Source organism: Erythrolamprus reginae, chromosome 2 (genome assembly GCF_031021105.1).
Source record: "Erythrolamprus reginae isolate rEryReg1 chromosome 2, rEryReg1.hap1, whole genome shotgun sequence".
In the NCBI taxonomy this organism is placed as follows: Eukaryota; Metazoa; Chordata; class Lepidosauria; order Squamata; family Dipsadidae; genus Erythrolamprus; species Erythrolamprus reginae.
This window is the reverse complement of record NC_091951.1, coordinates 72,117,154-72,133,411: the sequence shown is the minus strand read 5'-3', so window position 1 is coordinate 72,133,411 and position 16,258 is coordinate 72,117,154. Positions and strand designations below refer to the sequence as shown.

General features: G+C 45.1%; 1 protein-coding gene across 4 annotated transcripts in view; it reads left to right on the top strand.

Annotated features, from left to right (window-relative positions):
* Positions 1-524: 524 nt before the first annotated feature.
* Positions 525-16,258, top strand: part of FGD5 (FYVE, RhoGEF and PH domain containing 5) — a 171,998-nt gene continuing 156,264 nt past the window's right edge. For 3 of the 4 annotated variants that reach the window (XM_070738318.1, XM_070738320.1, XM_070738317.1), the window contains exon 1: positions 2,143-2,574. In XM_070738318.1, the coding sequence (XP_070594419.1) occupies positions 2,562-2,574 (13 nt within the window). In that variant the 5' untranslated portion in view covers positions 2,143-2,561. Of the gene's footprint in view, positions 610-2,142; positions 2,575-16,258 lie in introns of those variants that run through there. The other variant, XM_070738319.1, reaches the window with a different exon arrangement.

Sequence of the window (16,258 nt, the reverse complement as noted above, 5' to 3'; positions counted from 1 at the left end):
GAGAAGAATTCTATTCATCAGTGGAACAATTCGCCTCTAGAAGTTGTGAATGCTCCAAACATTGAAAATGTTTAAGAAGAGATTGGCAACCATTTGTCTGAAATGCAATAGGGCTTCCTGCCTGAGCAGGGGGTTTGACTAGAAGACCTCCAAGGTCCCTTCTAACTCTGCCAATTCCATCAATTTCTGGACATCTGTGCAGTGTGATAGGTGCTTTCTCACAAGCAACTCCCCTCAGCAACTTCAACTACAGTGGGGATCCTTTCCCCAGACCCTTCCTGTATATACTGTATATTGAAATCCCAACCATTCGTCCTGGTTGTAAAATGGGCCACAGTGATTGCAAAGCACAGCAGCCAGCCAGGTATTATCAATGGGGTTGCCGGTTGAGGAAATTGTGTCATCTTTCCTGAGCTGGGAAAAAAAGAGCAGGGCTGAGCGAAGGGGGGCGGGGAGTTAACCCCAATGCGGAATTCAAAACATTTCTCGCCTCTTTACTCAGCCTGAGGCTTGATGGGGTAGTAGGTGGTTTTCCCTGCCGGGAAGAAACGCTTCACTTCACGCCACATTTTCACCCGAGGAGCTGAACTTGCAGTCACTTCTTTCCAGGTAAAGTCCCTCTCCCCTGACAGGGCCCGATCCACCTCCCCCACCCCCCGAAGTGGCTGTCTTTTTTCTCCCACTCCTCTGAGTGTCGATGAGGAGAGCAGGTTTTTAGCCCCCCACTTCTCAGCTCGCCTCTCTCGGCAAGTTTTTACCTCGCACCATTCCGTCTTTCCCCATCTTTTTCAGACCATCGCGCGAAACTCTACTAGGTCGGATGCAGGTTGGGACTCCGGGATGTAGGTCTGCGCGCGCCGACCTGGCAGTAAATCTCTTTTAAATCTCCTTATGGCGCAAGGGTGAGGTTGGCTGTTAAGAGTCAGTGGTCTTCAAACTTGGCAACTTTAAGATTTGTGGACTTCAACCCCCAGAATTCTCGAGCCAGCTATGCTGACTCCGGCCATGATTTCTCCAGTCAGCTATGCTTGAAGTCCACAAGTGCAAACATGGCAACCTTTAAGACTTGTTGACTTCAACCCCCATAATTCTCCAGCCAGCTATGCTGGCTGGAGACTTCTGGGAGTTGAAGGTCACAAGTCTTAAAGTTGCTAAGTTTGGGGACCCCCTGTGTTAAGGGGGAACCGGCCCACACTAAGTGCCTTCAAAGAGTGGGGGAAGCCTTTGACGCGACTGCGCCAAAGCGCAAAAGAAGGCGGTGGGAACACCGGAGGCGATAAGGGCTTTTATTTATTTCCCCCTCAGAATTACTTGAAAGCTCCAGATCCGAGGAGCCCTTGGCCTTCCTCCACTGGCTTTGCGAAGCCCCCCGCCAAGTAGATCAAGGGCGAGCGCGTTGCCTCTGCTGTAGTTTTCCGCTCAGCCGGGGTTGCGCCCATTGCGCGGAAAGAAAGGAAGGAACGCCCGGGAGCGTGCCCAGACGGACCGTTCCTTGGCCCAGAGATAGCGGAGATAATAGCTGGGGGGGGGGGGGGGGGGCGTGTTTTGTTTGTTTGTTTTCCGGACGGGACTTTACAGTATTTGGGGTTCTTGTCGAACTTTCATCCAGCGCCGCCTTCACCTTGCAAAAAAAGTGGCCGATCAGTAGCCCCGTTCATAGAAGTCTTGTGGCCGCGAGTCCCACTGTGTATAACTCAGCAGGATTGAGCGGGAGAGATTCTGCTTGCTTTCAATTTCTTGCCTTCGGTTTTATTTGCATTCAATTTCTGGGGTCACATTAGTAATGGGTAGGGACACGGAGATGGGGGAGAGAGGGAGGGAGGGGGGAGAGACAGAGAGAGAGAAAGAGAGAGAGAGAGGGAGAGGGAGGGAGGGAGTATATTATTCGTTTCCTTCATATCCAAAGCCTGGCTTTCTAATTCTAAACCTCACTTCTAACACACACACACCCCACACACTCAAAAAGAAAAAAGCAAGCAGCGGCGGTCTCTTTAAATCTCTGGTTTGTTTTTTTGGCGTCCGTGCTCGCTTCCCCCCCCCCCCACTCCCCCCCACTCCTTTCGCGGCTGCTTTTCAGTCTCTGCGTGAGCAAAAGGGCTTCCTCTGCAGCGAAGGAAGGAAAATGCTTGTCGGCCGGAGGAGGAGGAGGAGAGGAGGAGGAGAGCAGCAGCAGCAGCTTCCCTGGGCAGCGCTCGGCGACTGGCAGGGACCCTTCCAGTTGCAAACAAGCCGATAGCGGCGATGGGGCGGCAGGGAGGCGGCAGCTGTCCGAGGCACTGAGCGCCCGACGTCGGTGCCGCCCGGGCTAGCCAGTGGCCGCGGTCACTTTGGAGGATCCCTGCCCAGCGTGCGCGCAACTTGCCCAGCGGATTCTTCCCCGCGTCTCGCCGATCCCTCCAATGCCCCGACCTGAACTTTAGCTTGCCGGAGGAAGCGGGGTTGGCTCTGCGGAGGGGAGCCACCCAAAACCGCCAAATATGATTTGAAAAGCTCGAGTGCGCAAAAAAGCGGGAGGAGAGCGCGACTTGGCGAGGTGGGGAGGAGGAGGAAGACTTCGGAAGATGAGCCACGCAGGTAAGGAGGCTCCGCAGCCGGGCCGGGACTTGAGAAAGGCGCGGACGCGCTGGGGAGGAGAGGGAGGAAGGCAAGATCTGCGCGCAACTCCCTTTGGGAACGTGCAAACCGAGGGTTCTCAGCCAAGACTTCCGAAGGAGACCGAGTTTTACGCAATCTCTCCTGGAATTAAGGGAGCGGGCGCCCGTAACCAAAAAGAGCCGGAATAACGCCAAATGTTTCTCCCAGGGCAAGACCTCCGTTAGGCCGACCCCGAAGGAATCCTCGGGGGGGAAAGAAAGTGCGAGCTTTCCAAGAGGCCACAGAGATTTATAGGCCGCTGCTTATTTTATAAAAGAGTCTCAAAGCAGGGGGGGGGGGCAATGAAAAGAAACCAGAGCCGCGGAATTAAAGTGAAATCGGGATGCTCAGATGCGCAAAAGCGCAATTGGGTATCCACGCCTTGCCTCTTTCTTTCTTTCTTTCTTTCTTTCTTTCTTTCTTTCTTTCTTTCTTTCTTTCTCTCTCCTTCCTTCCTTCCTTCCTATTTGTACACCGCCCATCTCCCTAGGGACTCTAGGCGGCTTTCCCCCTTCCCAGTTCTCTATACGGATGCGAAGCTTTCTACCCCACCCACCTAGCCAGCCACCGGCCACCTTCATCCACCCCACTTTTTCCTTTGTTGCCTTTCCTTGTCTTCGGCTCCGGTTTCCAATCTTTGCGGCTTTTTGCTTGGGCTTTCTTTCTTTAGAATAAAAGGCATGGGGGCGGACGGAGGGGGCAATTAAGAGGGTCTGGAGCGAATCGACTCTCGGGGCGCTTCCAGCCCCCCCCCCCCCACCGGAGAGTCTCCCTTGTGAACGCTTGGAGACCTCGGGTTCCGCTCCCACCCTAGCCTAGAGGGGAGCCCCTGTTGGATGACAGCTCTACAGGTCCGCTGGTCTTGTGGATGGGGGATGGGAGATTATTTATAACGGTCTTTTGGGAGGGCAACTTTTCTTCCGGGCTCTTTCTCTTTTCTTCCCCTCCCTTCCTCTTCCAACGTCTTCCCCTCGTTGGGTCTCTTCCTGGCTGGTACCGTCGTCCCGTCTCCCCTCCCCCTCACCTCCCTCCAGCGCTCGGCGCCAACCTTTGCCGGACTGCTCCGCTGTTTTGTTACGCCAAAGCGTTGGGTTGGCGTCGGGAACCCGCGCGTCGGAGGAGCCGGGCCGTCCGGGGAAAAGCAGGCGGGTGGCGGGGTTTGATCCTGTGATAGACTGCTCCGCCCAACCCACCCCGTCCCTGGTCTCTTCAGTTAAGGCAGCCTCTGCCACAAAAATGTGAGGATGGGGCGTGGGGGATCTTTCTCGACTGGTGCCCTTTTCTTTATGACCCTGTCGGTTATGAATGATGGGAGTGCTAGTTCAAGGAATCCAGAAGACACCGCTTTATAGAGAGGAAGTGTCCCCCTTCCTAACAGCCCCGTCCAAATGTATACAGTAGACACACATACATAGACATACATAGAGAAAGAGAGACAGACAGACAGACAGACAGACAGACAGACAAGACCCAATTATTCTGCTGTTTCTCAGTCCTTAGTGGTGACTGGTGCCGCTAAAAACCACACCAAAGGTGGCTTTTCCAGCAGGGGGCAATGTAATTGTTGACACTGCCAAACTCTTCCTTTCTCTTCATTACATCCCTAGGAAATAGATAGATGGACCTTGCTTTACCTGTAGGAATGCTTGCAGCTCCAGCTGTGTGTGTATGTGTTGCTGTTGCTGTTGTTGTTTTGGTACAACTGCCATACAAGGAGCAGGGCAAAGGAAGGGAGACACAGAGAGAATTTAATTAGAATAGAATTCTTTATTGGCCAAGTGTGATTGGACACAAAAGGAATTTGTCTTGGTGCATATGGTCTCGGTGTACATAAAAGGAAATATAGATTTGTCAAGAATCATGTGGTACAACACTTAGGGATTTCTAGATGGTCTTGTAAGAGTGCCTTAGAAGTTTATGATAGTATTTCAATGGTTTTGGTGAAAAATTACAGTTATCAGATTCTGAGGAATGCGATTTATCCCCCAAGACACAGGGGAAATTAATCAGTCCTTTCCTAAAGGCGGGAATTCCCTTCCCTAGGATTGCAGGCTAAGGTCACAAGGCTAATGAGTTATCCAGCTGTTAGTCTTTATCAGAGAACAAGATGTGCTGATTGGATGCCTAAAAGAGCTTGTTGCCTTCATCAGCTTCTATGTGTCAATTGAGAAGAGGCGCCATCAAGCAGTTAAATGTCATGGCCTAACCTTCACCCCTCCAGGGCAGAGATCTTCAAACTTCAAAGTTGAAGATTTGTGGACTTCAACTCCCAGAATTCTGCAGGCTGAAGAATTCTGGGATTTGAAGTCCACAAGTCTTAAAGTTGCCAAGTTTGAAGACCTCTACTCCAGGGTTTGTTTGTTAGTTTCCTGGAGAGATAAAAGAAAGAATAAAGACTTTGGAGAATGATTGCTCTTCTTTAATCATCCTACCTTACTTATGAAACCTTAGAAAATGAGATGTGGAGGCATTATGCCCTTCCTTTGGTGAACTTTCCATTCTTTCTTATCACTTCACTTTTGTTCTCGAGAAGGAGGGGGAGAGGCAGGGAGAGAAAGGGGAGTGTGGGGGGGAGAGTGTTAAGGAAGGAAAACCAGAATCCTAGCACAAGGTCTTTTGGTGGTTAGTGCTGGGAGTCACTGTTTAGAAGCCCTAAAGGAAAAAGTTGCATCTAAAATGCTTCAGAACATAGCAATTTGATCTTACATAGAAAGCAAAATGCAATCATTACCGAAAGAGAGCTGTGTTGGTCCGTTGGAGCCAACGATCAGGAATCTGACAGCTCCAGAAGGAATTTGGTAACATTTCAATATTTTTCAATTTCAATATTTTTATTTATTTATTTGGTGCCTCTGACACAGTGTTGACTCCTGCAACCAGCCTTACATGTCCCAACCGTTTCCTTGGTGAGATTTTAGAAGTGGTTTGCTCTTGCCTCTTTCCTAGGACTAAGAGAGGATGAATGGCCCAAGGTCACCAGGCTGGCTTTGCATCTAAGGCAGAACTCACAGCCTCCCAGTTTCTAGCTCAGTCTCTTAATCATGATCCCAAACTACTGTAGTTCTCACTTTGGCTCAACATACTCAAAATAATTAGAATGAGTAAGTAGCAAGATGAAATACCATTTTTAAAAAATGACCTGGAAAGTAGTTTTGTTTTATCTTTAGTTGTGATAGAGAAATATACCGTATCCAAACAGATGGAGTTTTTCCTGGTAGTGGTTTTTGGCCCTAAAACCACTAATGGGTTTGGGGCCAATTTTTATGTCTCAGTCCAACCTCACAGGCTTGTTTTAGGAAAAGGGAAGGCCAGACCAATGTACCCTCTAATTTTTTTTCGGTGTGGGCGGAAAAGTATAGTGTCTGAGCGACAGTCCCTTTGGGACTGGGCGGCATAGAATAATAAATAAATAAATAAGAAAAAAATCCCTTTTATTAAAAGAAATTAATAATTTTAAAAAACCAAAATCCATTACTATTAAAACTAAATCAACCAGCAAAACCAAAAACATAACTATTAATAAAAACAGGTGAGGGCTGGGTTTTTTTTCTCTGTTATTATTTAAGTGCTTTTACCATATGCTTTAAATCAAGTCACTTCTCTCTCTGTTTCTCTCTCCTGTCATTCTCTGCCTCAATCATTTTCTCATTTCTCTTTTCTCCCCTTTTTTCTATCATTTCTCTCTATCTCTTCCTTCCACTCTTCTCTCTCTCTCTTGCTTTCTCTCTCTCTCTCTCTCTTCCTTCCTCTCTCATCTCTCTCTTTCTTTCTTTCTTTCTCTTTCTCTCTCTTTCCCCCTCTTGGTCTCTTTCTTTTTCTCACTTTCTCCCTCTCTTGCTTTCTCTCTCTCTCTCACTCTTTCTTGTTTTCTTTCTCACACTCTTTCTCTCTCTTGTTCTCTCTCTTGCTATCTCTTTCTCTCCCCCCTTTCTCTCTCTCTTTCTCACTTTCTCTCTATCTTGCTGTCTGTTGCTCTCACTCACTCTCGTTCTCTCTCCGTTCTTCTAAGCGGAGGCTGGTAATATTCAATGTCGGGGGGCGCGCGCCATTGCGCGCGCTCCCTATCTCCATACCAGGCCACTCGGAACATTCAAAATAAGAAAAGCCTTCGCCGGCAGGCGTTCTCTCAGCAGAGGCCGGCGAAGGTGATATTCAATGTCGGGGGCGCGCGCGCAGTTGCGCACGCTCCGTATCTCCATACCAGGCCACTCGGAACATTCAAAATAAGAAAAGCCTTCGCTGGCAAAAGTTTTTCTTATTTTGAATGTTCCGAGTGGCCTGGTATGGAGATAGGGAGCGTGCGCAACCTGCCCTGCCTCTCCTGCAACCCCCTTGCTGAGAGCCTGGGATGAAAGTGCTCTCAGCAAAGAGACGGGCAAGGCGTGCGTTCCGGGTGCGGAGGAGCCGCGCCCAAAGGTAGGATGCGGCGGTGGAGCAGAGGGGGCGGATCGGGCGGGGGGGAGTGACAAAAGGCCGAGGGGGCCGGAAGCAACATGGGGAGGCAGGGGCGACTGCGGCTCCCTTCCCTTCTGCTGCCGGCGCCTCCCTGCCCCCCCCCGCGGGACTGTGCGCCCATGGAAAATGGGGACTGCGCGCCCATGGAAAAGGGCGTGCGACCCGGTATTTTGGGGTGCGCGCGCGCTCACGTGCGCAGCCCACAGGGAACGGTGGGCCAGACCACACTATATGGTGCCTTGAATACTGTGGGGAAAACAAAGATACAAAGAACAGGCGACTACTGGTAGTCCTTGAGCTACGACCACAATTGAGCCCAACATTTCTGTTGCTAAGTGAATCATTTAAGTGAGTTTGCCCCACTTTATGGTTTTTCTTGCCACCATTGTTAAGTGAATCATTGCATTGGTTAAGTTAATGACATGGCTGTTAAGTGAATCAGGCTTCCCCATCGATTTTGGTTGTCCGAAAGTCGCAAAAAATGATCACATGACCCCAGGGCACTGCAACCGTCATAAATACGAACCACTTGCCAAGCATTCATGGGGATGCTGCAACGGTTGTAAGTGTAAGTCACTTTTTCCAGTGCTAGTAACTTTGAATGGTCACTAAATGAACTGTTGTGTAAATCGAGGACTACCTGTAATCTGACACAAACTTTATTCCTTTAAAGGAGGTCTTGGACCTCTTCTCTCTCTCCCATACTTCACCTCCGTCCCATCCCCCACAACTACTCGGATGACTTTGCTAGCTTCCTTGTAGATTTGAGTCAATCCTCAAAGCAACCTCCCTACAACATGATCCCATGATTATTATTATTTATTATTATTATTTTTTAGATTTGTGTGCCGCCCCTCTCCGAAGACTCGAGGCGGCTCACAACAGTAATGCAAAAGCAATATAACAGTGAGACAAATCTAATATTAAAATAAAACATATCTAAACCCCCAACAATTTAAAAAACCATACGACACATATATACCAAACATAAAATATAAAAGCCTGGGGGAGGATGTCTCAGTTCCCCCATAATCTGGACACCCTGGGAATCCTGTGAGTTAGGAAGCCAGGAGGTTGGGATAGAGCAGTGATGGAGAACCTTTATTCACTCGGGTGCCAAAAGAGCACGTGCACTTTCGCCAGTGATGGGCTCCTATGGGAACGGTCAGGAACGCGGTTCTGGTAGCAAAATTTGGAGCTCCACCCCAGAGCACCCAATTTGCACTGAAAGATCTTGAAACAAAATGCATACACCATGCCCACAGTGTGGTAGTAAAAATTTTGGTAGCCCATCACTGACTATTGCACATGCTCAAGTGCCCACACCCATAATTCAATGCATGGCGAGGGCGAAAACAGCTTCCCCCACTCCCTGGAGGCCCTCTGGAGGCCGGAAATGGACTATTTCCCAACTTATGTTTTGCCCACCCCAGGCTCTAAAAGGCTTCCCTGGAGCTGGAAGAGGGTAAAAACACCCTCCCTCATCTCCCGGAGGCTCTTTGGAAGCCAAAAACACCCTCCCAGAGCCTCTGTGTGAGGCAAACATCAGCTGGCCGGCACACAAACGCACCTTGGAGCTGAGCTAGGGCAATGGTTCACGTGCCAGCAGATAAGCCTCCCTGTGCCACCTGTGGCACCCGTGCCATAGATTTGCCATCACTGAGATAGAGGCTGGTTTATGCCAATGAATCGGTGCTTCGTTTTGACACATTCTAACATACATACCCATTGCCTTACCCCCATTGCATGTTGGAGTAGGCAACATATTGCATGAAAAGGAAAAAGGATGATATGCAAAAAGAAACCCCCCCCAGCAATTTTTCATTTACACTAGTGTCATTCCTTTTTGTCCTGGATAATCGTTCTTCTTTCCACCGTATCCAAACTCCACTTCCTACCTTTTCTTAAGTTACACTTTAAAGAACAGACATTGGAAATGCTTCACTCCTTGATAATAGTATGAATAATCACAGTGGCGAAATGTCTGTACTGAAAATATTTAGATAACCTTTAAGATAGGTGACAAAGGCTGCATTTGAAGACATTTGATTATTCTAAGAATAGGCTATTGTAATATTGTGTTGATAATGGGAGGACCTCCACAGTGAGACATCAGCCCAGTGAAAAAGTGATTCACGTTGAATGGATTTCAAATTTCTTTCCTTTTCTCTAAAACTTGCAAGTTTACCATTACATAAATATAGTCATAGTTATATGAATATAACTGAGGCTATGCAAAAAAAAAACCCCTATGTCCTTCAATCCTTGTCCCATCTGCTCCTCCTCAATCTCAAAGTATCTTAGAATTTATTTTGGGAAAGTCTGAGGACTCCTTTCATATCTGCAAGAAAATCTAGGTTTTTGTTCTTTATTACCCTTTATTTACCCTGTGTGTGCATGCATGGTATGTTTGTTTGTGTGTATGTTTGGTTTTACTATAAGGGTTTTTAGTTGTTTTATTAATTGGATTGTTACGTGCTGTTTTTTTTATCATTGTTGTTAGCTTCCCCGAGTCCGCGGAGAGGGGCGGCATACAAATCCAATAAATAATAATAATAATAATAATAATAATAATAATAATAATACCAAAAACCCTTCCAGGCTGTCCCTGCTTTGCAATCTAAAGAAAGGTTTCCTTGAGACATCTTTCCTTGGAAATTAAATACAGCTATTCCTCATTTAGTGACAACAACTAGGACTGGCAGTTTGGTTGTTAAATGAAGTGGAAGTGAAAATATGAGAGAATTTACTTGAGCTTTCCTTGCTTTACAGACCTGCAAAGTTTATAAATGAAAAGACTGTTTTGCAATGCCAAAATAGTTTTTTCATCATTGTCGTGACTGCAAATTGACACTAAATGAACCAGTAGTCAAACAGGGACTCACTTGTAATTTCTTTTTTCTCTTAGTTTTATTGGAAATGGTTGGGGGTGGGATGGATTTGAATATATTGACTCGGCATTGCTAATAATACTTGTAAATTCAGCTTTGTGATTTGTGAGGAATAATTTGGCAAAACTGGATGCACAGCAAATAGCAATAGCAACACTTAAGACTAGTGATGGCGAACCTTTTTTCCCCTCAGGTGCCGAAAGAGTGTGTGTGCATGCTATCGTGCCTACACCCATAATTCAATGCCTGGGGAGGGTGAAAACAGCTTCCCCCAACCCCTGGAAGCCCTGTGGAGGCCGGAAATGGCCTGTTTTTGTTCTTGTGTTCAGGAAAGTGAACACAAGAACAAGGGGACACAATCTGAAGTTAGTTGGGGGAAAGATCAAAGGCAACATGAGAAAATATTATTTTACTGAAAGAGTAGTAGATCCTTGGAACAAACTTCCAGCAGACGTGGTTGGTAAATCCACAGTAACCGAATTTAAACATGCCTGGGATAAACATATATCCATTGTAAGATAAAATACAGGAAATAGTAAAAGGGCAGACTAGATGGACCATGGGGTCTTTTTCTGCCGTCAGTCTTCTATGTTTCTATGTTTTCCAGTTTCTGGTGGGCCAAGTAGGCTTGTGTTTCGCCCTCCCCTGCCTGCAAAGCTTCCCTGGAGCCAGGGGAGGGTAAAAATGCCCTCCCCATCCCTCTGGAGGCTCTCTGGAAGCCAAAAATGCCCTCCCAGAGCTTCTGTGTGAGCCAAAAATCACCTGGCCGTTACACACGTGGATGTTGGAGCTGAGCTAGGACAACGGCTCGCATGCCAGCATATGGCTCCATGTGCCACGTATGGCACCCATGCCACAGGTTTGCCATCACTGACCTAGACTTATATACTGCTCCACAGGCCTTACAGCCCTCTCTAAGCAGTTTACAAGAGTCAGCACATCACCTCCAACAACAATCTGGGCCCTCATTTTACTGACCTGGGAAAGATGGAAGGCTGACTCAACCTTGAGCCTGTCAGAATCAAACTCCTGGCGGTAAGCAGTGAGTTAACCTGCAATACTGCGGTCTAACCACTATGCCACCACGACTCTTGGTTATGAATGGAAATGGTTATGAATAGGCCTTTTCAGAAGCAGCATCTCAGGTATGGAAGAACTTCTGCAGGAAAGCCTATTTGTGATCTTTTTGGCACTAGAAAGAATACCTTCCTATTTCCTTGGGCATTTCAGTCTCCTTATCTTGCTTTTATATAAGTCTACGGAGAAGGGCGGCATACAAATCTAATAAATAATAATAATGATAATGATAATGATAATGATAATAATAAACATAGAAGATTGATGGCAGAAAAAGACCTCATGGTCCATCTAGTCTGCCCTTATACTATTTCCTATATGGATATATGTTTATCTCAGGCATGTTTACATTCAGTTACTGTGGATTTACCAACCACATCTGCTGGACATTTGTTCCAAGCATCTGCTACTCTTTCAGTAAAATAATATTTTCTCACATTACTTCTAATCTTTCCCCCAGATTGTTCCCCCTTGTTCTTGTGTTCACTTTCCTATTAAAAACACTTTCCTCCTGGAACTTATTTAACCCTTTAACATATTTTAAATATTTCTATCATGTCCCCCCTTTCCCTTCTGTCCTCCAGACTATACAGATTGAGTCCATTAAGTCTTTCCTGATAAATTTTATGCTTAAGACCTTCCACCATTTTTGTAGCCCGTCTTTGGACCTGTTCAATTTTTGTAGCCCGTCTTTGGACCTGTTCAATTTTATCAATATCTCTGAACGGGTCCAAAGATGGGCTACAAAAATGATGGAAGGTCTTAAGCATAAAACATATCAGGAAAGATTTAATGAACTCAATATGTATAGTTCAATGTCAACAGGGGTGGCTTCTAACTTATTTTGTTGCCAACTCATGTCCTCCCATGCTGCGTGGGCATGCCTCAAGAGCTCACACATGCCCAGTTCCAAAAAAACCATTTAAAAAAAAAGCCAAAACCAAGATAGCGACGCATGTGCAGTGCCAGAAACTCAACTTCTGCATATGTGTGGAAGAAAAAAAATACACACACACCCTTCCAAATTAAAAAAAATGGCAAAACCCATGGACCAGCACCAGCCGAACGAGTTCTGTGATGTCATTGTGACGTCACCAGCAGGTCACTACTGGTTTGGACGAACCAGTCTGAACCAGGAAGAGCCCATCTCTGGCTGTCAAGAGTGTTGCTTTGCATGCAAAAGGTCTGAGGTTCAGCCCCTAGCAATTCCAAGCAAGCCTACAAAAGTAAACATCAGATTAAATATAAAGGGCTGTTTGGAGCCCTGATGAGCCACTGCCAGTCCTTGCCAACAGTGCTGGGCTAGCTAGACTGGGATGTATGTGTGTGTGTGTCTCACTCCATTCAAGGAGGCTCCCTGAGATGCATTTTAAGTAGTTTCAGCTCCATGACATGTTTAGATGCTTATATTAGCCTCCGTTGTTTATAATTGCTGTTTTAATTGATTCTTGTAATTGGGTTTTTTTCCTGGTTGTACTACTTTTGATTTACACGGGTTTTATTTGTGCTTTATTAGTACATTGGATTGAGAGCTATTGGATTGAGAGCTATTACCTAGAGGGTGACAGATAAATCTAGAAATAAATAGTATGCAATTAAATGATTACTCTCTCAAGCAATTTGGCAGATCTGTAGTCTCCTCTACTGAAGGTTGAATGCCTTCTCTCCAAGAATATTGCCTCTGACCAAAAGTGTCATACATTGAGGATGAGAAAGCTCTTGTATCAATTCAATTCAATACCAATTCAATTGACTCTGACTGTTTGGGAGGAGGAGGCTTACACTCATATGATATTTTAGGCTAAGCGGAGTTGGTCTCCTCCGGGTTCCGTCAACTAAACAATGTCGTTTGGCGGGACCCAGAGGAAGAGCCTTCTCTGTGGCGGCTCCGACCCTCTGGAATCAGTTCCCTCCAGAGATTAGAACTGCACTCACCCTCCTTGCCTTTTGTAAACTCCTTAAAACCCACCTCTGTCATCAGGCGTGGGGGAACTGAACATCTCCCCCTGCCTATGTAGTTTTTTATGTATGATATGACTGTATGTATGTTTTTTATATATTGGGGTTTCTTGTTTTTTAGACTTTTTAAATGTATTATTGCTATTTTAGACTCTAACTATTAGATTTGTTATTATATATTGTTTTTATCATTGCTGTAAGCCGCCCCGAGTCTACGGAGAGGGGCGGCATACAAATCTAATTAATAGTAATAATAATAGTAATAATAATAATAATAATAATAATAATAATAATAATAATAATAAAAATGTAGAATAAGATACAAATGAGGTCTCTGCCTCTTTTTGGGAAAACAGACAGCAGACTAATAAAGGAGAATATTTGTAGCTCAGGATTGAAATGAGGGCTCCTTGAAGCTTGCTTGTTTTCTTGGAAGATGTTTCATTACCGTAACTAGGTAGCATCATCAATGCTAGTAAGGAGTTTGCTCTTTGCTGTTGGTTTATATTTTGGTATGTTGTAATTCTTTGGTTGGGCTGTTTACTGAACTGTGGTGGCGCAGTGGTTGGAGTGCAGTACTGCAGGCTACTTCTGCTGCCTGCTGGCTGCCTGCAATTTGACAGATCAAATCTCATCCGGCTCAAGGTTGACTCAGCCTTCCATCCTTCCGAGGTGGGTAAAATGAGGACCCAGATTCTTGGGGGCAATATGCTGATTCTGTAAAAGTGCTTAGACAATGCTGTAAAAGCACTGTGAAGTAGTATATAAGTCCAAGTGCTATTGCTATTGTCATTGCATCCGTTTATATTCTAAATATAAACCGACAGCAAGTGGCACTTTTTACTAGCACTGATGATATTACCTAGTTAAGGTAATGAAACATCTACAATAAAACAAGCAAGCTCAGAGAACACCAAGGACCTCTCAGACAGCAGACTGACAGAAAATTTATTTTGGTCATTAACTAATAAAAATACAGTCATTTAAAATGAACAATACAAAACTATCCTCTAACAACAAGCTGTCTGCCTGTCTGTCCTCTTTGGGAAGAAAGCAGTTTTAAAAGAAGAAAGCACAGTGGTTAGAGTGCAGTACTGCAAGCTACTTCTGTTGATCACTGGCTGCCAGCAGTTTGCCAGATCAAATCTCAATAGGCTCAAGGTTGACTCAGCCTTCCATCCTTCCAAGGTAGGTAAAATGGGGACCCAGATTGTTGGGGGCAATATGCTGACTCTCTGTAAATGGCTTAGAGAGGGCTGTAAAGCACTGTGATGCGGTATATAAATCTAAATGCTTGCTATGCTACAGATGAGCACCTACCAGGCATCAGTTAGATGTAGGTAATGCCCAGTGAAGGGCTACCAAAATTTTTACTACCACACTGTGGGCGTTGCTTATGCATGATGCCCTGCATTTTCTTTCAACATCTTTCAGTGCAAATTGGGTGCTTTGGGGTGGAGCTCCATTTTTGCTACCCCACTGCATCCCCCCCCCTGTCCAGACAGTAGCCCACCCATGGTAATGCCTATATATCTTAAATTAAAAACAACTAAAATGCACATGCACCATGCCAACAAACCCCAAAGTTAGTCTAAATCAGGTTTCAAAAGTGATGTACAAGAAAAAAGAAAAAGAAAAGTGTATATCTTATTCTGATCAATTTAGCTTTATCCAAATATCATATATAAAGAAGGCCAGGACTGGTCAGTATTCTGTCTTTCTTCTGATTACACATTCTTCTTTCTTCATGGACTTAAAAGCCATCTTCCCTATACAACTAGTCTGTCCCTCCACCCAGGGGTGGGTTCTGGTTTACCTCGCTATTGGGCGAGCGAGGGCACATGTGCTACAAACCAAGCTTCTATGAGTGCGCAGAAGCAAAAAACAAGATGGCGGTGTCTAAATTTAAATTCTAAACTTAATTTAACAAATCAAACAACTTTAGGTAGTTATTAGTTTATAACTCCTCCCCATAAGGGAATAAACATATGAAACATTTGGGGAGGAAAACAGGAGAATTACAAATGACATCTAAACCTGCTGTAAACCCACAAATAATCTAGAATCATTGTATATCTGTCAGGAGATAACATGAGCATCATAGGTACAGTGATATACAATGTGACATGATATTAATAGAAAATGTAGGCTTATTGCTCTCAGCAGCCACCAAGATCTACATTGTTATTTTGTCAGAATGAGACAGTAGCTTTAGGCCACAGGTGTCAAACTCGCCATGTCATCTTGCCGTCACATGATGTTTCGTGATGTTTTTCCCATTCGCGGAGCTGGGCGTGGCCTGTGCATTATGCATCCCACCTGAAGGCCGCCAGCTTGACACCCTTGCTTTATTTATTTATTTATATTAATTTATTAATTAATCAAATTTGTATGCCGCCCCTCTCCGTAGACTCGGGCTCCAGATTTGGGGGAATTTGCAGAATCAAACTGTGTGATTTCTTTACATATCCTAAATTGACTAGTTATCCTGGGGTAATCTTCAGGTGTCAGTTAAATATTGGCTAGGCGCCATCTAATCTTTGGTACCTGCTAGAAAATATCTTGGATTGGTCCTGGCAACCATGATTCTTCACTTATAAGTACAACAATCTGATACACACAGACACAGGCACACACACATAATCTGCAAATGAATAAAACCTGAGGGATATGAAATCAATGACATCTTGGATTTATTTACTGTTGCATTCTGAGATAATGTGGATGACAACTCAGATGGTTTACTACCTTAGCCGAGATTCTCTGGCTGGAATTATGTCCTTGTAAATCACTCAACCCTTGATTTTAATGATCCCTGTTACATATATAAAGTCAGGCCATCAAGCATATGCTCCAGATTTATCTGAATGCTGAAAAATGCGGATATGGCTTATCTGTACAATCCTATTAAACATTGGTTTATTGAGTGGTTAAGAAAGCCCAAAGGGCAGAATTGTAGATTTCACTTCAGTGCAGTAATCTGGAAATGAGTTAAAATTAATGAAGGTTAATTGCTTGATTATTATTAGAATTTGCATTGATTGTTTCAGTTTTACTGAAACTGTAATTACTAGCGACGTGAAACAAATTTTGTTGGATAAATCAGTGAGAACCTCCTGTTAAAAGGGAACAACAATGCTGATTCTAGTCTTTTTGAGGGCAGAGGGGAGCAGTTTTAGAGACGTTGTGTTCTCCAAGTAGATCTATATCTGTGCCACTATGAGCAATATCAGACCAATGGA